We start from the raw sequence: 22,164 nt of genomic DNA on the forward strand, positions 1-22,164 counted from the left end.
TTTCACTCCCCCCCTCACCCCCCCTCCGCCCCAACACACGCACTGTCTCCAAAGACACTCAAATTGCAGCCATATGGGGCTAAAGTAATAGGAAGCAGTTACCTTATTTACTGCAGAGGCGGCGCACGCGAACCTGCCAGCCGCAGCGGAGGACCGCCGAGAGGTGGGATTAAGAGCAGAGGGTTCTTGTTCTTTGAAACTTTGTTTTGTTTACTTCCAGAGGTGTACGTGGGAAAAGCAATTATCTAACTTTGAAGGAGAAAAGAGATTGTGGGCAGGAAAAAAGGGAGGTGTGGAGAATTGAGTGATGGAGAGGAAGGGAGGTTCAAGAAGAAAGGTGGGGAGTGGGGTTCCTCGTTTCCTTGGTTTCTAAGACAGTGTCACCGGCTGATCACTTTGAAAGGACCGGTCTGGACTCGGTCAGGAATGACGCCTCCACCGCCCCCACGCTAGCGCCCTCTCCTGGCACATGCAGGCATCCTTCAGCGCCCACGAGGGAGGCCCCCCCCCCCACTCTGGGTCTCATTAGATCACCAACCCATTTCTCTGAGTGCCACCTCTCACTTAGTCTCCAAACTGGTGGGGAGTCGGGTCGCCCAGTGACTTGCGTTCCCACTCTCTGCAACCCTCCCCTCTCCCGAGCGGCTGGCGGCAGGTACGCCAGGAAGGGGTGAGACACCCAACCACCCCTCCCCTCCTCTCCTTGGGAGTTGCTTTCCTCAGCGGGACTGTTTCTGTGTTGCCGACAAGAACGGGTCTTGGTCTGATTGTTCTTAGATTATTCTCTACCTCTCCATTTTCTTCTGCATCGAGTTCCACTTTTGCTATGGGCTCTGCCGGAATCCCCGACGTTTGCAATCTCAAGACACCTCACAAGCGATAATTTTGTTCAGAACAAGCGTTTTCACCACCAGACTTCAAGACTGGCGGAAAAATGCGGTGGGGAAGCGGGGGGGAAAACAATCACTAAATACCCCTCCAGTGCAGGGGCTCCTGCATGGCAGCCCCAGGGTTTTCATTTCCCCACTTCAAGCTTCGCAGGCATTTAGGCAAAGAAGGAAAAGAGAGAAAGAGGAAGAGAGGGGAGGGGGGAGGAAGAGTGGGAGGGAGGGAAGAAGGAAAGAAGGAGGGAAGGAAGGGAGGGAAGAAGTAAGGAAGGAAGGAAGAGAAAAAAGAAGGAAGGAAGAGAAACACGGAGAGGGAGGAGGAAAGCTAACTTTTTCAGCGTGAAACTGAAACCATCGACCTCTGCACGCCTCCTGCAAACTCCGAGTCTGTGAAGGCACCCAACGCAAACACAACTCCCAGGGACGGGGCTTCAGAAACCCTATCTGAAGGGAAACCGCCGCTCTTTGCGGGCGCAGGCGAGCCTGCGAGGGGTGGGGGAGGGCGGGAGGCGAAGCGGGTCTGGTCCTCTGGCCCGCTCCGCGCAGGCCCCGTCCCTCCGGCCTCCAAGGTGTCCCGGGAGCCCGCCGAGGAGCTCGGGCGGCCAGTGCGGCGCTGGGGCAGCCGGGCAGCCGTCGCCCACGGCGGGCAGCGGATTCCAAAAGGGGGCGGGCGGGGCGTGCAGAGCGACCCGGGCCCAGGGCGGAGGGTGGGCTTTTTCTCCGGGCGGGGAAACCAGACACTTATAGGCGGCTGAGGCCGACTTTATTTTTACTGCCCAAACTGTTGGAAAGTATTTAAGCTTAAACAGAAACAGCTGTATCGCTGGCACCGGCCAACGAAACTATTTGTTACCGGGAATGACTTTTTATGATTAAGGACGCGGCCGTCGGCGGCCTCTCGCGGGCGGCCCGCGCGGGTCGCGGGGCGATCGGGGCGTCGCCGACTCGCTGTTCGTTAAGACAGAACGACCAGAGAGATGAGGCTGCTGACCCAGCGCCCACCTTGGAAAGTTTGGGAGCAAGGCCAAAGACTGGAACCTCGCGTTTCCAGGGGCAGGGTGGGGGGAGTGCGAGGCAGGGTGGGCCCAGAACCATGCCTGTCCCGCGCGTCCAGGACCGCGCCGCGCCCGCCGCCCGCCGCGCACCTAACTTTGGACAGGAGGCCAGTTTTCCGCTCTGGGCTTCCTGCCCTTTCGAACCAGACTCCTTGGCTCGCCTCTTCTCTCTCTTTCTCTCGTTCTCTCTCTTTTCTCTCTTTCTCCCACCCCATCCCTTGCCAAGGGAAACCGCTTCCAGTCAAATTTATCATCGATATTTTAACTAAATCGTGGGTTTCAAAGAGTGGGTGCTGTGACTTGCAGCTTGGGCGGTAAGAGAAAAGGGTCGGGCAGAGCTGGGCCCGGACTTGAGCTGCTGTCCCCAACGCCGTCCCAGCCACGGGTCACCGCGAGCTGAGCAAGAGCGTGTGTGTGCGTGCACCCGAGGCGTCCGCGGCCCGGCCCTCACCCCCTTTCCTAGACCTGGCCATCTTCGCTCGTGAGCCCCTCTCCCTGAACTCGCGCTGGACGCCGAGAGGCCCCCACCGCTTCCCGCTCCGCGTTTTCTCTCCAAGTGTCTGCCGCGCACGGCGGGAAGAGCCGTGGACAGGAAGTGCGCGGCCCAGGCCCTGCAGGTCGCCCAGGTCGAGGGGGAGCGGGACGCGCCCCCAGCCCAGCGCCCCAACCCCAGCAAGCTCCAGGCTCTGCCTTGGTGGTCGTTCACACCCTCCCCCAACACACCCAGGCCCGGGGCAGGGGGCAGCTCGGCTGGGCAGGCGAAGTTGGGGCTGGGATCTGGCGGGGACGAGCAGCGCCGGATGGCGGCAGGGGCAGGTGGCTGCGGGCGTCGGGGACGGGTCGGGGGTCAGGAAGAAGGCGCGCGATGTCCCCCGCGGGGTCCCAGGGGCGCGGGAAGGCCCGGGCGGGAGCAGTGGGCCTCTACTAGGTCTGCTTTCGGCTTCTGAGCGCTCGAGAACAGCCCGGCTCGCAGGGCCCGGAGGGTGGCCGAGGGCAGGGCTGCGCGACAGGAGACAGAGACACAGGCACATTGATTTGTTAGCGGGATGGGGCTGGCGGCGGCGGGGGAGGCCGTTGCTATGGAGACTGCGGGTCGGGCGTGAGGCTCGGGGGGAGGGGTCTGGGAAGGGGAGCGGACGAGGGGCGCGTCGCCGGCTCTCGGGGTTCGGGCGCGGCCGCGGCGCCCCAGCACCTGTGCATTGTGCATTGTGCGGCGCGGGCGGCGGCGGCGGCGGCGCCAGGGGCGGGCGCGAGTCCGGGCGATGGGGGTGGGGCGGGCCGGGGTCTGCCGAGGGGGCGGGGCCTGGCTGACAGCCGCGGGGGTCCCAGCGAGAGCTGTGGGGGACGCTGAGCACCGGAGGGACAACTTGGCGGCGGGGGAGGGGGCCCCGGCGAGGACAGAGGGTGGACTACCCCCCTAGCCAGCCCTACAGACTGACAGCGGCCGTGCCCGCCCTCCCCGCGACGTCACTTCCGGCGGCGGCCTCCCTCCCCCCCCCCACACCCCCTCGCGCTCCGTCTCTGGAGTCGCCTCGGACTCCGCCCCCTGGCGATTGGAACGCGGGTCACGTAGCAACGCGGGGGAGAAAGGGAGAGGGGCGTGGCCCGGAGCTCGCCCAATCGGCGCGCGGGGGAGCAGGCCCCGGCCGCTCGGCTTTAGCAACGTCGTTAGCAACACGTGGGGCGGGAGGAAGCGAGGGGCGGGAGGGGAGGAGGGAGCCGAGCGCGGGAGGGGGGCGGGGAGCGAGCGAGCGCGCGGGAGGGGGAGGAGAACTGACGTCAGCGGGAGAGTATTATGGTCTGTCGTGCTCTGGCTGCTGCTTTTCTGCTCCTGGAAGCGGCCAAGAGGGGAAGCGGCGAGTCAACATGGAGCTTTCAGCGGTGGGGGAGCGGGTGTTCGCGGCCGAAGCCCTCCTGAAGAGGCGCATACGGAAAGTAGGTGCCCCCGGGCCTTGGGCCGAGGCCGGCCAAGCCCTCCCCTCCCGGCCCAGGTTCCCTCCCCCTGCTGCAGCCCAGCTTCCCTTCCCCCAGGTCCCAGCAGCGGCCGCGGCCGTGGCGGCGGCGGCTCTGAGCCCAAGCGCTTTCCTTAGACTTGCAGCGATGCACAGATTGCATGGGTGGGGGGCGGGGTGGGGGAATGAATGCCGGTGCATGCACTTTGTGCAGCGTTTCGTGCAGAGGGTGATGCAGCGGGCGCGTGCCTTTCGCGATGGGATTTCACGCGTTCATTTGGTGCATGCATTTTTTGCATGTATTTCTTGTGTCCTCGTCATGCATTTCTCCCCGTACACACACACATTTTCCCCTTTGCATCCGCAGGGACGCATGGAATACCTCGTGAAATGGAAGGGCTGGTCGCAGAAGTAAGTAGGTTATATGCAATTCTCAACCCCAGACTGTTATTTGGGAGGCTTCTTTCTTCCTCTTTTTTCCTTTACATTGAAATACAATACAATGCAACAAGAAAAGTTACAGACGTGCACACACACCCGCCGCTTTTTCCCTGCTCCCGGGACTGACGCCCACTTCTTCCTGATTCCCTCTAGGTACAGCACATGGGAACCTGAAGAAAACATCCTGGATGCTCGCCTGCTTGCAGCCTTTGAGGAAAGGTACAGGCCCTTGGAAGCCTCAGCTTCTCCCTTAGGAACACAGAGGGCGGCTTCCATCCAGCCTGGACTGGAATCCCACTTGGTTTCTTTACTCACACACCCCTTTCTTCCTCCCTCCTTTCTCCAGGGAACGAGAGATGGAGCTCTATGGCCCCAAAAAGCGAGGCCCTAAACCCAAAACCTTCCTCCTTAAGGTAGGATGGCAGTGTCCAGCGGGTGGGCAGCAATGTTGTGTGTCAGTTTGTGGGAAGGGGACCCCGAGGGCTTGTGAACCAGTGGGGTGTCTGCACACGTTGCCTATCTGTAATCTAGGAGGGAGTCCCCAGATGGGCTGTCACCAGGTCAGTGGCAGCGCCAAGGGGTGTTTTGGGGGGAGGGGCTTAGTCACACTAGAATGCCTTTACCTGCCCCTCAGCCATCCCAAAAAGAAAAAAGATATGTAATCATATACAAGAAATGTGCTTGCTGCAAATGGCTGCCTCCACACAAATTCTCCACCGCTTCTGCCTCCACAGGAACCCCCCTAAGCCCAACCCCCACGCCTGTAGAAATTCCCAGGCATCAGAGGGTGAAGCAGGGAGACCCGGCTGGAAGAGGGGGCCTGGGTTGGGTAGGCAGGGCCCTGCTCTGCCCTTGATGCTGCCTTCTCTCTTGCAGGCCCAGGCCAAGGCAAAGGCCAAAACTTATGAGTTCCGAAGTGACTCCGCCCGGGGCATCCGGATCCCCTATCCTGGCCGATCGCCCCAGGACCTGGCCTCTACTTCTCGGGCCCGTGAGGGCCTTCGGAACATGGGTCTGTCCCCGCCGGGGAGCAGCAGCAGCACCAGCAGCACCTGCAGAGTGGAGCCCCCTCGGGACCGGGACCGTGACCGTGACCGTGACCGAGACCGAGACCGGGAGCGTGAGAGGGAGAGGGAACGAGAGAGGGAGCGGGAGCGAGACCGGGGCGTGGGGCGTGCTGACGACAAGCCCAGCTCACCAGGCGACAGCTCCAAGAAGCGAGGCCCCAAGCCACGGAAGGAGCTCCTGGACCCCTCACAGAGGCCCTTGGGAGAAGCCAGTGATGGCCTCAGCGATTACCTCAAGGGCAGGAAGCTGGACGACACCCCTTCCGGGGCAGGAAAGTTCCCAGCTGGCCACAGTGTGATCCAGCTGGCCAGGAGGCAGGACTCGGACCTGGCCCAGTGTGGTGTGGCCAGCCCCAGCCCGGCTGAGGCCACAGGCAAGCTGGCTGTGGACACCTTTCCGGCCAGGGTCATAAAGCACAGGGCCGCCTTCCTGGAGGCCAAGGGCCAGAGTGCCTTGGACCCTGGTGGCCCCCGGGTGCGGCATGGCTCAGGCACCCCTGGCTCCGTGGGGGGCTTGTATCGGGACATGGGGGCCCAGGGGGGAAGGCCCTCCCTCATCGCCAGGATCCCAGTGGCCAGAATCCTGGGGGACCCAGAGGAAGAGTCCTGGAGTCCTTCTCTGACCAACCTGGAGAAGGTGGTGGTCACCGACGTGACCTCAAACTTTTTAACCGTCACCATTAAGGAAAGTAACACGGACCAAGGCTTTTTTAAAGAGAAAAGATGAATTGCTGGGTGGGTGATCCCAGGACAAGAGAGCAGGAGAGAGAGTGAGAGCGGAAACTTGGCATCATGCTTTTTATTTCTGGGTGGGAGGCGGCCTTCTGGCTGGTCCTGTCCCTGCCTTCAGACACCCCTGCCCCTTGCATTCCTCCTTCCTCCCCCTCAGCTTTGGTTGGAAAGATTATCTCTAGAGTTATATTTTCTATTAGATGTAAATATGTTATTTAAGAAAAAATATCTAAATATATATATTTCAACTCTTGAAGTTGTTTTATTTAAACAAGGAGAGAGATTCAGTGTGGTTTAGTTGGGGCAGACAGTCTGAGTCCGGGCAGGAGGGGCCCGGCAGCCACCCAGGGCACTAGGGGAGTTGGGGACCTGGTCCTGGGCCTCTGAGGGTGTCTGGAGGGCCTCAGCCGCCCGCCTCACCCCTCCTCCCTTTTCCCACAGCCCCATGGCAGACCCCTGGAACCAAGGCAGGAACCAGATTTTTTCTCTCTTCCCATTGGCGGGCCAGGCCAACAAAAGGTTGGCTCCCCAATCAGAAAAAAAGGGGGTGGAGTCAGTCTGTTTTTCTTTTTTCCTATTTTTTTTTTTTTTTTAAGATTAAGAAGTCTGTTAGGGAAAAAAAAAGTATTAACTTGAATAACTTTTTTGTGTGTGATGTTGAAGGTAAAGAGTTGGGGGTGGGCGGGGAGCCGCATATCCCCCCCCAGGGCCACACCAGGAAATGCACTTTACGGGAGGGGCGTGTGCCGTGGACGCAGATCCGATCGTGTGTGTGTCATGTGGATGAAGTCTCCGAGTTCCCGCGAGTCCTTTCCTTACTCCACAGAAAGAAAAGAAACCCAGCGAATCGGTTTACATTCCCGAAATGCCAGGATAAACTGGGCGGATTGCATGTCAGTGCCCAGAGTTCCAGACAGTTGCTTTACAAGAAAAGTGTTTGGGGTGGACTTTTCCTTTTCGCGTCCTCTAGCTTCGCCAGGAGAAGAGACGGAGGCCCCCACCTCCCAGGAGGAGTTGGACTGGCCTCCCTCCCTCGGGGAGGGCGGGCCGCCAACTCGCGGACGACGCACCGCCAGACAGGCCCACCCTGCGGGACCCACGGAGGGAGGCGCGGCGGCGGGCGCGGCTGGGAGTGCGGCGGAGGGTCTGGCCTGGGGCTCGGGGCCAGGCGGGTCTCGCATCCCGGCGGCTCCGGCGGGGCGAGGGGGGGAACGAGCGGCGGGGCGAGGCTTTCATCCGAGAATACGCATCAGAACTTTTGCTTTTTTCCTTTTTTCCCCCCTTCTTAAAAGCAAAAGCTATAATTTATAGGCCTTTTCGATTCGCGGAGTGTTCTCTATTTGAACTCGACATTCAAACTCCGCCAGAGGGGGAGGGAGGGAGGGAGGAGCGGGAGTTGGAGAAGAGGCGGCCCCGGCGGGGGAGGCCGTGCGCGGCGGCGGGTCCCGGGACGCCCCCGCCCCGGACGATTCCTGACCACGCTGCGATCCAAGGACGCAGAACGCGCGCCCCTCTTTTGACTCAAAAGCACAAATCTGTCCCCCCTCCCCCCCACCGCCCCTTCCCTTTGAGGACTGATTCTGGGGCCTCCCCGCCCGCCCCCGCCCTGACAGGGCCAGCGGAGCTGTAACTTCCCACTGCTTGTCCGGGGAGGGGCGTGGGGGCCCTGCGCGCGGGAGGAAGCACAGACTCGGGGCGATCCGGGCGGGGAGCTTCCCGATGGGGGGCACAGGAGGGAACCGCAGCCCGGTCCTCCTCCGCACTCCTCCATCCCCACCTCCCGCTTCTCAGCCTCTCGCTCTCTTCTAGACTTTCTTGCCTTTAAAGAGAGGGGGTAAAAAAGAGGAAAACGGTGTACTACATGATTTTTTTTTTTGTTTTTGAGTATCAAATTGCGCCTATAAAGAGAAGCCCCTGGAATGGGGATTTTTATCTGCTCACATTTGTAAAGCTGGTATTTTAGACTTTGTATAAAGAAGCGCCGTTGACCGAGTGTATCTATTTAAATGTCGACGCTATTTTCAGATGAAACTTCATTGAAGGGACATGTCTGTTACCGAGTGGACGGTGCCTCGGGGACACGTGTCTTTACCTGGCTCCCGTCTTCCCTTCCTTCTTCCCTTCCTTCGCTCCCATCTCCCTTCCCCGGGGCTGACTTTGCCCCTTCCCTCCGACCTTCCTCCGGCCAGCCTGGTTCTGCCCTCCCCCCCCGCCCCCCCCACTCCCCCCGTCCTGCCGTCTGTCCGTGGCCGTACGTGTGTCTCCTTCGCTCGCTCTTGCGACGCTGACCTGGGGGGTGGGTGGGCAGGGGCCGGACCGCGTGGCTGGGAGTGTGCAACCGCGCGGGATGTGCGCGTGTTGGCTTTATTTAATTCTAAGATTTGTACAAATCTCCAATCCATCTCTGCCTCAGCTCGAGAGTGAAGCTTCGGTACCTATCTTCTGCGGTTGTGAATGTCTGTATCCAATACCGCTTTTTACGTGTTTAAATATATACTTTGTAAATAGAGACGTGTCTCGGTTTTACTCCTTCCTCCCTCCCCGCCTCGAGCAGAGGGAAGAGGCGCCCCGGGAAGAGATGACCTTTCGCTCCTCTTTCCTCACCCACCCCACTCCCCACTCACTCCCCCTGCGGCCCGGGGTGATTCTCCCCCCACAGCCCCTTCCCAAACTGGAGGAACTCCAAGTGGGGGGAGAGAGGTGGACTTGGGAGGGAGCGGGGTATGGCCCTCCTTAGCCTCCTGGGGGGAGGTCGTGGCTTTCCTCACCTACCCACTGCACTTCTCTAGGTTGCGGGCAGAACCTGGGAGGATAGGCGCGACCTCTGGGTTCACCTTTCTTCCGGCGGGGCTCCCCCCGCGCGCCCCACCTCAGTCCCGACGCCGGCGGTCCCTCAGGCCCGGGCGCCTTGCAGCCGCGCTCCCCAGGCGTTCCCGGCCTGCTCCCCGCTGCTGTCGTGGGACCCGCCCCCCAGACCCACCCAGCCTCGCCAGCGCTCCCCGAAATGCAGCGCCTCGCGCCTATTGATTGAGGAATTGAATTCGCGGGTATTGCTAGGCAACTGGCTGCTCCGAGCCGGCGCAGAGCGCGCTGATGTGATTAGTGAACCCGGAGCTACCGCGGCGCAGCCCCGCGCCCCCCGCCCCCTGCCAGCCCCCGCAGCCCTCCGTCCCGGTCTTCTTAGGGGGCAGAGGCCCCAACGCTGGGCGAGGCACGGTCCGGGGAGAGCAGAGTGCTGGGTGGGGGTGGGGGTTCGCGGCCTTGCCTGGCCGCAGACTTTGCGGCAGTGGGGGCGGGGTCGTGAAGCCTGCACAAGAGAGCCGCCCTGCGGACCCCCAAAGAGGCCATCGCCTTGAACCCAGTTCCACCCCCATAAGCCCTGCAGACGTCGCCCCACGGAGAAGCCGGCATCTAGGCGCACTGGCAGAGCCCGAAGGGAGGGGCGTGGGCACGCGTTCGCCCGCGCATCTCCTGCACTTGGCCAACGACTCGGTGACCCTGCCCTTGACGGAGCTCTCCCCGCCTCCTTTCCCTAGTTCTGTGCCCAGTGTGGGAGGACGCGAGAGGGAAGGAGTCTCCGGGATCGGGACAGCGGGTCATGGAGCATTGAGTGCCCTTCGGACGTGAGGGTCCAGCGCCCTCCGTGGGCAGAGGCAGCGAGCAGGGGGAGGGGGAGGGGGTGGGGGTGGGGTGGTGGAGCGGGTGGCCTGGCGAGGGTCGCAGCGGGCGGCAAGCCTCCAAGCCGTCGCCCCGCCGCTCGGCCAGGCCTGCATCCCGCGTTGGCCCCTGGGTGTTTGGGCAGCGGAGTGGGTTTGTGCTTTCGGAGAGGGCGCCGACTCTGCCCCCTTTCCCCTGTCGGCTGACCCCCACCAACCTGGGTTTTGACCAGGAGCTCCTTCCGCGGGTTTCCGTTCCCTCTGCAGATTCTCCGGGAATGCGACCAGGTGTGGAGGCCTCCGGCCCAGGATGCCGCCACTGGGCCAGGCTAGGCCGGTTCCCCTGCGTCCTCAGGGCAGGGCCGGCTCATGCGGTCGCCGCCAGCGCGGAGCCTGGCCCAGCACACACACTGGTTGAACTGGAATCTTTATGGCTTTTCGGAGAGCGTCGCGTCGTATCCATTTTCCTGTCCCTTTGATGCTTACAGCGCACCGATCCTAGACGAGGCCCTGTGCTGTGTGCGGGAGACCTGCGGGCGAACGGGCCTGCTCCAGCACTTTAGGGGCTCATACCGTGATTTCCTCTTCTCACCAAGACGTCCTCCAGGCCCAGAGGGGGCCTCGGACCCAGCTGGGGTCCGAGATGGGGGCGCTCAGTGCTTGGTGGGGCTCCACGGCGTCCAGCCTTGGGGACTTGGACGCGGGGGAAAGAAACTGTGGGCTGGGGCCGGGGCTCTCCTCCTAAGACTTCCGAAACGGAGGCTGCTGGGGTCCGCTCGGAGCGGTCGGGTCGTGCAATTCGGTTCCCCGGGGCAGATCGGAGCTCCGGGAGGGGAACTTCCCTTGCGCGTCCAAAGCGCCAGAGGCCAGAGCTTCGCGGGACGCGCGCGCCCTCTAGAGGTGATGGCCTCGGCCCCTCTCCCTGGCGCCCACCTCCTCCCGCAGCTGCCAGTGCCTTTCTGGGTCCGGACAGGAGCAGGGGACGCATCTCTCCCACACAAAAGCAAGTTAGAATGGGCACTGTGGGCGCCACTACGCGCCCTCCCGGCGGCCAGGCCCTTGAGCCGCGAGAGTGGAGGGGAGGAAGGAGGGGTCCAGCAGCCCGGATCCGCGTCCTCGGAGTCCGGCTGTACCTATCGCGCCAGGAGCCCTCGGACTAGACCAGGCGGCGCGGGGCCGAGCCCGGGGGAGGCCACAAGCCGGGCCCTCGGGCTGGTTCAGGCCCCTTGGCAGCCCAGCCCATTCTTCTGGGAAGGCGGTGGGCTAGGCGATCAGATCAGCAGCGCAGAGACTAACAAAGGCCGGTGTGGGCCGGGGCCCGCGTCCGTCTGCCGGAGTCTCTGTAGAAACGGGCTCCCGCGGAAGCCTGGCTCACCCTTCAGGGCAGCGCCAGCTCTGCTCCGCCAGCCTGCTCCTGGCCACCCCTATCCCCTTTCTGCAGCTCTCAAAAGCCAGAAGATAGGGGGGCTAGGGTTCTCTGCCCACCCTTCTCCCCAACAAAACTGCTCCAGCGTCTGAAGGCGCAACAAAAGAAAACACGCCAGCAGTTTTCCCCGCAAGAACCTGACTTCAAATTCGCAGGCCTTTTCTGGAGCTCGGGAGAGCTGGGGGTTGCATTTCCGTCTGCAGTGGGACCCTCCTCCTGAACTGAAACGTGCAGGCCTTCGCTCCAACTAGCCTTTCAACTAGTGAAGGCCGACATCTAGGCCCAACTTCTCGCTCCACTTCAAAGGGAGCTTCACTCTCCCTGGAGGCTGAAAGTTATGAATAAATTCATGCTGAGGGTAATGCAAACCTTAAAGGACCAGGGAAGGTTACATAATAAGCAAATCATCTCTTCATTATGAGCCGTGGGTTAGGAGCATCAGTAGCTTGGCTGACGCAAAGCTGCTCGCCCTTCATAGTAACTCCCCTGGAATTCTATGGCTGTGTCCTTTTAAAGTGTTACCACATGTGGCGGATTCAAGGGGTTCACTAGCTTTCCAACACAGCATCTTTGGATGGTGGTGGGGGTACCAGAGAATTTTGGTTTGTTTTCACCTCAAGTACCAGTTTCTGGGAGATGTCTCCAAGTGAGTTTATGATGGATTGCAGCATCTCTGGCCTCGACCCTCTAGATGCCAGTAGTAACACTCACCCTGCCTGTCCCCCGCCGCTGTTGTGACAACCAAAATTTGTCTCCAGATATTGTCACATGTCCCCTGGGATGCCAGATCACCCGTGTGTGAACTGCTAGTTAGGGACTCACTTTTACAATCAACCTCATCCCTTTGCTTAGAAAAAATCCTTTTCAGGGCTGGCCCTGTGGCTGAGTGGTTAAGTTCGTCGGCTCCGCTGCAGGCAGCCCAGTGTTTCGTTGGTTCGAATCCTGGGCGCGGACATGGCACTGCTCATCAAACCACGCTGAGGCAGCGTCCCACATGCCACAACTAGAAGGACCCACAACGAAGAATACACAACTAGGTACCGGGGGGGTTTGGGGAGAAAAAGGGGGAAAAAAAATAAAAGGAAAAAAAAAAGAAAAAATCCTTTTCTGCACCCAAGGAAAGTGGGTAAGCCTTCCCAAGGCGTTTGATTTTCCATCCCACGATTCAGTCCACAGCCAGAGAAGTCTTTTGCCTCAAGAAAGGAAAAGTGAAGAGACTGTTGTGTTTCTAGGCATCACTCACGACATACACGAAGCTGAAAAGTTAAAAAAATTTATTGATATACTAAGAGTTAACAGAAAGAAATCTTCTGACGCCATTTGCTAATGTCTTTCCCCTGCAAAATAAATTAACATTAGTCTAAAAAAAAATCTGCAACCTATTGCTAGTGTTAGTTTTCAAAAAATACTAGAAAATGCACAAAATCTTTAGACGCACTTAAAGGGCAAAAATCTGGTGATCTAGGCACTGCCTCTCCACTCCTCCCACTCCCTCCCCGCAACCACTGTGGGCTTCCTGGGGGAAGCATTTCCTTCCACGGGTTGGTCCTGATTGAATATGAGGACTCAGCTGCTGTCCCGTTTCAACAAAGATCTGAAGTTTCCCAGGGCAATAACATATCCACTTTTGTTCTCTCTCAAAGAGAGCAAACAAACAGCCATAGTTTAAAGCAATTAGAAGTGGCATACATGAATGATTTGGCTTTTTCTTTTTTTAATTAAAAAGCACAAATCAAGCCAGTGATTGGCACTGGTCCAAAGCTCTGGTCCTCCCCCAAAGTTTTCCCCTAAAGAAACCTCTAGGCCCAGAGCCCCGTTCGTCAGGTCAGAATTCTGAGCGTAACCAAAACAGGGAACACTCTTTTTGGTACCAAAAATATATAAAAAAATATGCCAAGCCCTCTAAAGAAGACAGATTGGCCACTTCTTCCTATCCCTTACAGAAGCAGAGAGAAAGATGCGACAGGTTTACCACACACACTCCATATACACTGTGCCGCAGCTCACGTAGGAAACCCTGCAGAATAAAGCAACAAGAAATCTCAGGTCCGAGGTGTGACCGATGCCTAGCTACACACACACACGCACACACACATAGCAGCAAATAAAAAAGTACTACTTTCATTTATTGGTAAACATGATGACCAACTCTAGCATCTGGTCCAATTCTTCAGCGAAGGCTATCACACCTGCACATGTGTGTGCAAGAGCACGCGCGGGCACACACACACACACCCTTTTAAACATGGACCCCTTGGAGACACAAGCACCAAGAAAAACACACGACATGGCAAGAAGGCAAAGTGGCTGGGAGGAAGGTGTCTGCAGATTTAAACTTTGGGATTGAAGTAGCTGGTAAATAGAAAGGCACCAAATTGGGGTTTGGAAACCTGACTGCTGGGGATGTCAGGTCAGCCCAACACACATTTAGCCAACAGCCTGCAGAAGCCCAGGGTCATCCCAAGGGCTTGGAGGGGAGACCTGCTGCTGGCCCGGCACTGCCGCCTCTAAGGCAGCACGGTGCCCGGCAGGAAAGGAACTGTAAAACCTGGGGGTCATCAGCTCCTCCGAGGGGGAGGCAGCCCAGAGGAGCCCCTTCAGTCACACCCAGGGAGCTTCTGGGTGTCTGGGGACAGGAGGGGAGGCTGGTGCCAGGGCCCAGCGTGCTGGCATCCCTTCCAGGCTGTGTTGCACAGTGGAGGAGGCAAGTCTCCCCTTTACTGCCCACTTTCCAGTCTCAGCCCAGTGGTCCGGGACTCCCCGCCCTCGGGTCCACCAAGGTGGGCACCACTCCTGCAGAAGCCAGCAAGGCTACCACGTGCAAGACCCAGAGGCTGCACGCAGACAACCCTCAACAAGGCCCTGGACACAGATTCGTCCCCAAAGGCACACTGTTCAAATGGATTTGGGTACACAAAAGCCATCTCTTCCTATTTGGCGTGGAGGGTGAGGGACTGAGGGGACTGGAGGTCTGGCAGGCCCACCCCTCAGAAACCAGAGCCCAGAGGCTAAGTCCGGGCTCTCCCTTGCATCAAGGCTGGGGATACAGAAAGAGCCCCACGGCTGCGGCTGACTTTAAACCAATAATCGAAGCAGAGTCCCCCACGCCCCCACTTTTCTTTTTGGCATCACAAAGTCCCAGTGACGCACCTCCCTGCGCTGAGCCCATAGAGGCAATTCTGGTCAGGAGGCACGGCCAGCTCCCAGCCTCAGCTGGCCACGGGGAGGCAGTCAGCCTGGCAGATCAGGCCTTTCCAGGGACGCTCTGCCAGGCAGGCTGCTCAGATTGTGTCCCACTTCCCAAATGGTACAGGGACACAGCTACTCAGCCGGGAAGGAGCAGAACGTGGAACCCCCAAAGGTGGGGGGATTGTCAGGGAAGGTGGTGCCCGTCCATCTGGGCAGAGGCTGTGGGGGACCTGCAGCAAACACTCGCATGACAGCTGGACACCAGCGGACAGCGGGAGGGTGCATCCACTCCCAGCAGCCGCCTGCACACCCACCCACCTTCCAGGGGCTCCCGGGGGCAGTGTTTGGGCCCAGGATTAGGACAAAGGTGATCCTTGCACAGGCTGGTTTCAAAAGGAGGGCCGCAGAGCAACACCCGTCTCCTTCTGCTCCCCAAAGGCAGAGGCTGGCTCTTCAGGTGAAAGAGCTCTGGGACCAGCCCCTCCCCGCCCCTGGGGGATGTCCGGGTCAACATGTGGAGGCTGCGGTTGTTAATCTCAACCAGGGGTGGATGGCACCCAAACCAACCTCTTTAGGGTTCCCGGTCCCCTAATGAGCACCTGTCCTTTTCCATTAAGGCCACAGCCTCAGCTGTCCGGGGTGGGGGTGGGGTCAGGGAGATGAACAGTCACCTCACCCTGGTCTGCTCAGGCACTGTTCTGAAGTGGGGAGTTCAGACCGCCTGGCTCCCTCCCTACTCCCCCAGCCCCATCTTCTAGAAACTTCTTCTAGCCCTCCCTGGAACAGGGCCCCAAGGCCCTGCTGCCCTCCACCCCCAGTATGCTCTCCCCACCGCCAGGAAGGAATAGCCAAGCTGGACCAGGAGGAGCTCCCTGTGCCTCTGGGAAACAGGGAGGGGAGGTGACCACCCATTTGTCATCACAGGCCAGAGAGGGCAGTTCCAACAGCACAACCACCAGACGGGCTTGAGAACCGTTTGGCTAGAGCCACAGGGGGCCACGCAGACTTCCTGAGGCGAATGGGAAGCGAAGGCCCAGAGGTAGGAGCAAGGGCGAGGCTGGGCCCAGCAATGGATCAAGGCACTGCCCCTGCCCGAAGTCACAGGCAGGGTGGGTGTCCAGGTCACTTATCAAAGGTCAGAGAGGGGCAGGTGACACCCCAGCAGCCTCGGGGCATCAGTAATGTCTCAGGTTGAAGAAACCCACGCTGGTGGGGGACTCCTTCACCGTGACGGTGATGAGGTTGGCGGTGACGTCAGTGACAAAGACGTGTTCGATGAGGCTGCGGGTGGGCTTCCAGTCCTGGCTAGTCTGGACGGACACCGACAGGTTTTGTCCGGCGCTGGGTGGCGAGGCCGAGTCGGGGTCTGAGTCAGAGCTACTGTTCTCCTCGCCGGTGCTCATCTCCGACAGCGCGGCTGGCTTGCGCGCTTCTCCGGAGGTGGTGTGGCCCTCCTGCCCACCAGGGGCTGCACTGCCCTTGACACAGTCCCTCTTGCCTGCAGGGCTGGGCAGAGTTGCTGCCCTGGAGGCCAGCTTCTCACTCTTGTTGGTGTCGGTGGGCATACCGGCCCCACTCCCCATGGTGGGGCCAGCCCCGGCGCCCTTCCCGGTGGCTGGGTTGGTAGCAGGGACACCCTTGGTGGCTGTGGCATGGCGAGCAACCATGCCCACCCCAGGCGTGCCATTCTTGACACTCTGTAAGTCCAAGACCTGGAGGCTCAGCTCCTGGGTGGGCGCAGGCTGGGGGCCCAGGCACCCAGTGGGGACCCTGCTGCTGCTGTGGACGTGGGGGGGGCCCCCTGCGCTGCCCCCTTTCTGCTCCACAGCCCCGCTGCTGGGGGCCTTTGGGGCTTTGCTTCCTGGGGGGCTTATCCCCAGCTCCCCCTTCTGCGTCCTCACCTTGAGGTCCAGCCCGAGGCTGCACTTGCCAGTGGTCTGGGCCTTGAGTGCCAGCCTGCCGGCAGCCTGGGCCTGGGTCTGGCTCATGCGGTTCATGTAGTGCACGATGGAGCTCTGCCAGCTGATGCCGCCGCGGCTGGGGCTGCCGGCCATGCCCTTCATCAGGCTGGCCAGGTTCTCTGGGGTGGCCATGGTGCTCGGGCCACCACAGGCTTCCTTGGCGTGGGCTTTCAGGGCTGCCAGGCCTGCCACGGGCGCGCTGAGCGGAGGGGGCAGCTTGCTGGCTGGCGCCCCCAGGTCCTTCCGGGAGGTCTTCAGCACCTTGGCCAGGCTCACGGGTCTTCGGGCCGCCTTCTGCTCTGGGGGCAGCGGCTTGCGGCCCCGCTTCTTTCGGATGGGGTCCTTTAGCTCGGGCTTGGCCACCAGGATCTGGGCCTTCTTCTGGGGCACTGGGTGGGTCTCGCGGCCCCGGGAGCCCCTCTTGGCATCTAGGTCGCTGTCATCGTCTTCATCTGAGGAAGAGGAGGAGGATGTGGAAGAGGAGGAGGAGCTGCTGGATTTCGATTTGGAGGGGGCACCTGGGTCCTGCAAAGACAAAGCGGAAGGTGTCACCACTTCCACGGCCTGGGCCCCGAGCCTCCTGGGACTCCCAGACTGGAGGCAGCCAGGAAGGAGCAATTCTCACCACCTGGTTCCAGAAAGTATCTGAAAGGTCCTCATGACGCACCATGAAATGCAAGGTTAAAGGTACAACAGGAAAAAGACAGGCAGGTGGTTGGTAAAGTGATGTCAGAGCCACAATGGAAAAGCACACACACTGAGCAGCCAGGACACGAGCAGCTGCTGAGGGGACACAAGTGCAGCCCCAGGCTCTCAGAGCAGCAGTCTGCACGTCTCATACGTCTAAGGGTTGAACGAAGCGGCGTGTGCAAGAACTCTGTAACCTAAAGCAAGTGACATCTTGCTTCAGTCTCCCCATTTCCCAATCAGACCCCTTTAGAACCTTCCAGTGTACACGAAAACCAACCACTGCCCTCCCCCTCTTCTGGGTGCCGCCTCAAATGCTAATGAAGCACATGGCACCCTCCTGTTTCTCAAGTCCCCGTGTTGCCCACTGGGTCACAGGGCAGGGACACAGAGCCAACACCCAGCTCTCTGTTGCAAAGCTGGCCTGCCTTGAACTAGGGCCCAGCGAGTCAAACCTGAAGCCTCAGGGCCCCCTGGGCTGGCACCACTGCCTTGTTGCCACTTCTGTGGCCCCCCAACCTTGTCACCCCAGCTGATAAGAGCCCAAGCCACGGGGCTGGCGGGGGCCGCCTCTAAGTGCAAACCACCCATGTTCTCAGGCAGCCAGCAGGATGCCTGCAGCCCTCATCATCCTGCTCAAAAGGAAGATTTCGAACACAAAACGAGGCCAGCATACACAGCCAACAAGACTTCAGGCAGGGACCCCAGAGCCTCTGGGACGGCGGCTTCCCTAAGTGAGCTCCTGGCCGCATGTGTGTTTCAGGGTTCTGGGGCAGTGTCTTCAAGGAAGGGATCAAAAAGACATCTGAGACGGAGCCCTGCACCCCTTTCCCCCGGCCTCTAACTGCTGGAGGAGGGAGGGGCCACGGACCCCAGGTGTGTGCGGACCTGTGGGCTGCCCCGTTAGTTGCGTCTACCTGGCAAACCTTTGTGCACCTACTGTGTGCAGCTTCATGTTCTTTTCTGTTTCCCCTAAGCCACCGGGGGTGAGGAAGAGCAATGGTCAGCAGCCAGGTTTGACCCAGCTATCCAGTAGAGAGGAGTGCAGCATGGACCTCAAAGAAACAGAAAACCAGCTCGGGTGGAGGGGGCGGTGCTGGGCCACTGCAGGGCCCTATGGGCAGGACGGGCACTCCGGGACTGAGAGCGGCAGCAAGCAAGGAGGCACAAGGTCAGGGTCCTCTGAGCAAGGGGGGCTTCCTCGGAGGTGCCAGCCCTGCCCCCATTCCCCAGAGCCCTCAACCCTCCCTCCACCGCCTTCTACTCTACCCAGAACGTCTGCTGGATGGCGAGGAGCCATGGGCACCCACCTTGAGCTTCGAGTGCCGGCCGCAGGAGGACATCACCGTGTGCTTCCTCGGCCTGCCCCGGGGCCGCTTGCCTCTCTTCCGGTTCTGTACCTCCTTCTCGTGTTCCCTGAAGACAGTCGCCAGTGAGGGGGGAGAAGCCCTGTGCACAGACCCGCCCTCCCGCCACAGGGGAACCCTGCAGCTTCAAACACCCGTGGACACTCCAGCCCCTGCAGTTTGCCATGTTTCGCTGCAAAAACATGTCGCCTTATTGACATGTCTGAGGCAGACACAGAGGTCCTTTGCAATATGGCTCAGTCATATGTTCATATTCATCTATTTCACTTGCATTTGGGTAAAGACAAATCAAAGAAACTCAAGCAAAGCTAGGAAATGAGCAGCTCTCCGCTTTATCCAACTCCACGTCAAACACTACTAATCCAGGCCACTTTCGCAGGGAGAATGTTTCCTGGGAATTCCAGAATGCCACAACTAGGAGCCCTGGTGGTCACATGGTCCAACCCATCACTTCGAACAGGAGTCCAGGGCAGGGAGGCAAGGACCCCTGGCCCCAGCCCCCACCTCTCCAGTGCCCGCACCAGTCCCAGGAGCACCAGGGGGCTGAGGGCTCCAGCCCTGTTCTGTGCTGAGTCTTCCCAGAGCCCGTGCCCCTGGCTCACATTTCAAAGCCGCGTTCCTTCCTCTGAGGCCCCTCTGTCCCTAGACCCTGCTGTAGAGGGACGCATCGGGGGTGCCAGATTCCAAAGTGCTGGGGCTCACAGGACACCTGCAGGATACCTTTAACCAGCCCCCTGACTCGTGACTCGGGGTCATGAAGCCAAGAGAGCTGCCCCAGCCCCTAGAGAAGGCTTGTATTTCAGGCTACCCCCTGGGGAAGAGGATCTATCAGAGAAGTTTCCCAGTAATTAAAACGGGCAAACAGCATCTCATTGGGGCCCGGAAGATGATCTCTTAAAGAATCCAATTAGTACAACCAGGCAGAGCTCAGAACCAGAGCAGCACCCGCCTGGCCCACCTCCTCCAAGGACGGGAGCATCTCACGGGGCTCCCCTGCTGACACAGTCACCTGTATCCACCGGCTCTGGACCTGAGACACCCCCTTACACTCAAAGCCTCCCCCTCAGCAAATAACTGTCAGCTCCTCATTCCCAGTGGGAATGTTTGGGTGGGTTTCCCCTCCTGGCATGATGCAATCTGGCCCACCCCACAGTTCTTCTCTTCACCCTTCCATCTCAAAATAGCTGCTAACCCCACTTCTTGTCTGTTGTGCCATAACCTAAAGCAAGTCAAGGACGCAGCCCTGTCCCCAGCGTCAGGACAGTGTGGCGGAGAAACGTCCCAGCTCCCCACCTCCCAAGGCTTACGGGACCCAAGTTATAAATGACACAGCAGACAACGAGGTTGGTGACAGAACCTTCCAAGGGGACTAAAGCAAGCACATGCTCGCCCCCTTGTCTCTCCTGCCCCAAACCTGGTTCTATTTTCTCCCTATCGTCACAGGCCCTCCGAGAGGACCCCAAATGAACTACAGACAACAAAAAGTGGATGTAGCTTGAGCCACCACCAGAGAACAAGCTGACCAGACTGACCCCAGTTGGGAAAGCCTTTGAGCAACAGGTCCATCCGCCTCCATCACCAGCGCCGTCCCCAGCAATGTTCCCATACCTCACCCCCACCCGCATGCTCTGGAACAGCACTGCCTGGATCCTCATGCCCGGATGGCGTGGCCCATCCTCGCCCATCCCTCACCACTCCTTTCCCTGAGCATCCCAAAGAGGCCTCCCTTAACCCAAGTCTCCTACCAAAAACCAGAGACGACATCTAGAATTACAGGAGAAAATTCGGCCCCTGAGACTGGCAAGGGGGCCCCACAGTGCTCACTTGGTACCATCTGTTTTGCAGCCCAGAGAAAAAGAAATGTGTTGTTCTCGGTACACGTACACTACAATAAGCATAACTTTGCGCTGTGTGTTCCAGCTCCCTCCCTGAGCCTTCTCTCGCTCCATGGCATCCTCATACAGGGTTGAGAAGCCAGGTCTGCACTTTTATGGCAAACCTGCCAATCCTGGTTTTTATTAGTGCTGTCTGCAAATTACCCAACAGAAAAGGCCAAGAAGACAAGCCAGAACTTTCATGGAGGAATCAAGAAGGTTCTTTTTTTGCAAGGTGGCTATCAGAAAGACCAGTGACTTCTTGGGTCTGGACACAGTGCTGGGCAGCCTGGGAAGGTGGGGGAAGGACTCATCTGGGACCTCACAGCTTGCTGCACCTTTGCTGACAGCCATGGCACATGAGGCCCTGGTGACAGCCACTACGGGACCTCAGACTACAGCCCAAGCCCAGGAGCCCTGGTGGGTCAACTCCGCCTGCATGCGTGTGTGACAGGCCACATTCCCCCCTGCATCCCCCCTTCCCACACATGCTGTGAACTTTCTCACTTCTTCTGGAAGGCCAGGAGCAGCCGTGGGTCCAGGATATTCTCCTCTGGCTCCCAGCTGTTGTGTCTGGAAAAGCAAAGAGCAGTCGCCATCAAACTGCAGGCAGTGACCACAATTCAGGGAGCAGCAGAGCGGGGTCGCCCCAGGGCTCTGCGATGCCTGCTGATGGCAGGCGCACAGAGGTGCTGCAGTAGAATCCCGGAAAGGTCCCAACCAGACCCAAGGCGAGCTCCTGAAGACTGCAGCCCTTGAGCCAGCACCTTATCCTGAACTCAAAGGAAAATGCCACCTCCACCCCGCAATTAACGCACGGCCTCAGGAGGACTCCACAGCCTCCCCCAAGGAAGAAAACAAATCGCAGTATAAATGAAAGCTGCAGAAAAGGGAAGCCCCCAAACCCTGGCCCGGAGCCAGCGAGGGGAGGGGAGGCTCGTGCAGGATGCAGGGCAGGGAGGCCGAGGAGCACAGAGGCGCAGCCCAAAGATTAAGAACAATGTGCCTGGCGCCCGAGCGAGCGCGGGCCGGGGCACCCGGAGGGGAAAGCAAAAGGAAAAAAGTGGGGTCGGAAAGAAGGCCGAAAGGGGTCGGCGGGAGTGACTATAAACAGAGCCCCTTCCGGGGATGCCAAGTCCCCTCCCTTCCACGAAAAGAAAAAAAGCAAAAAAGCCCTACATCCATCAATAGAAAGCTCAGGTTACAGCGGGGAAAATATGGACAAGAGGAGGGGGGCTCGCGTCGCGTGAGGAGGGCCGAGACGGGGCGGGGGCGCATGCAACAAATGGGCGCGGGAGGAGCGCGCGGCGGAGGGAAGCGGCCCGGCGCGGGGCTAGGCGGCCGGGGGCGCCGCTGGGCCGCGGCCAGAGGGGGTTCCGCGGGAGCTGGTAAACAAAGGGCGCCCCGCGCGGGCCGGGCGCCCCCTCCCCGCGGAGCCCGCGGGGACCCCGCGAACTTCCCGCCCTGAGCGCGGACGGACCCCCCCGCGGGCGCGGCCGCGGGTCCCCACGCCGCCCCCTCCCCCCTCCCCCGGGGCCGAGGCGGCGCGCGGGCGGGAAAGCGGGCGCCGCATTGTCGGGGACTCACTTGGAGGACCAGCCGCGCCACTTGACCAGGTACTCCAGCTTGCCCTGCAGGGAGAGAAGAGGCGCGTGAGCCGGGGCGGGCAGGCGGGCGCGGGCGCGGGCCGGGCCGGGCCGCACGCACCTTGCGGAGCCGCTTGCTCAGGATGCACTCGGCGGCGAAGACCTGCTCGCCCACGCTGCTCAGCTCCTCCATGCTGCCGCGCGCGCCCGCCCGCCCGCGGCGCCCGCCGCTCCCCGCACCGCCACCGCCGCCGCCGCCGCGCGCCCCGCCGGCCGCACACAAA

General features: G+C 60.2%; 2 protein-coding genes across 2 annotated transcripts; one reads left to right on the forward strand and one right to left on the reverse strand.

Moving 5' to 3' along the window:
• The first annotated feature begins 3,193 nt into the window (after positions 1–3,193).
• CBX8 (chromobox 8) lies at positions 3,194–6,387 on the forward strand. Its single transcript, XM_008544099.2, has 5 exons — positions 3,194–3,877; positions 4,262–4,305; positions 4,489–4,554; positions 4,682–4,748; positions 5,212–6,387. Exons 1-5 carry the CDS (start codon positions 3,809–3,811, stop codon positions 6,127–6,129), a joined length of 1,164 nt encoding a protein of 387 aa, XP_008542321.1. The 5' UTR covers positions 3,194–3,808; the 3' UTR covers positions 6,130–6,387.
• A 6,086-nt stretch (positions 6,388–12,473) lies between these two features.
• On the reverse strand, positions 12,474–22,164 carry CBX2 (chromobox 2). The gene is made up of 5 exons (XM_070559755.1): positions 22,002–22,164; positions 21,882–21,925; positions 20,802–20,867; positions 18,364–18,469; positions 12,474–16,891 (listed from the first exon to the last, which is right to left on the reverse strand). Exons 1-5 carry the CDS (start codon positions 22,071–22,073, stop codon positions 15,581–15,583), a joined length of 1,599 nt encoding a protein of 532 aa, XP_070415856.1. The 5' UTR covers positions 22,074–22,164; the 3' UTR covers positions 12,474–15,580.

This window comes from Equus przewalskii, chromosome 10, assembly GCF_037783145.1.
Source record: "Equus przewalskii isolate Varuska chromosome 10, EquPr2, whole genome shotgun sequence".
Taxonomy (NCBI): domain Eukaryota; kingdom Metazoa; phylum Chordata; class Mammalia; order Perissodactyla; family Equidae; genus Equus; species Equus przewalskii.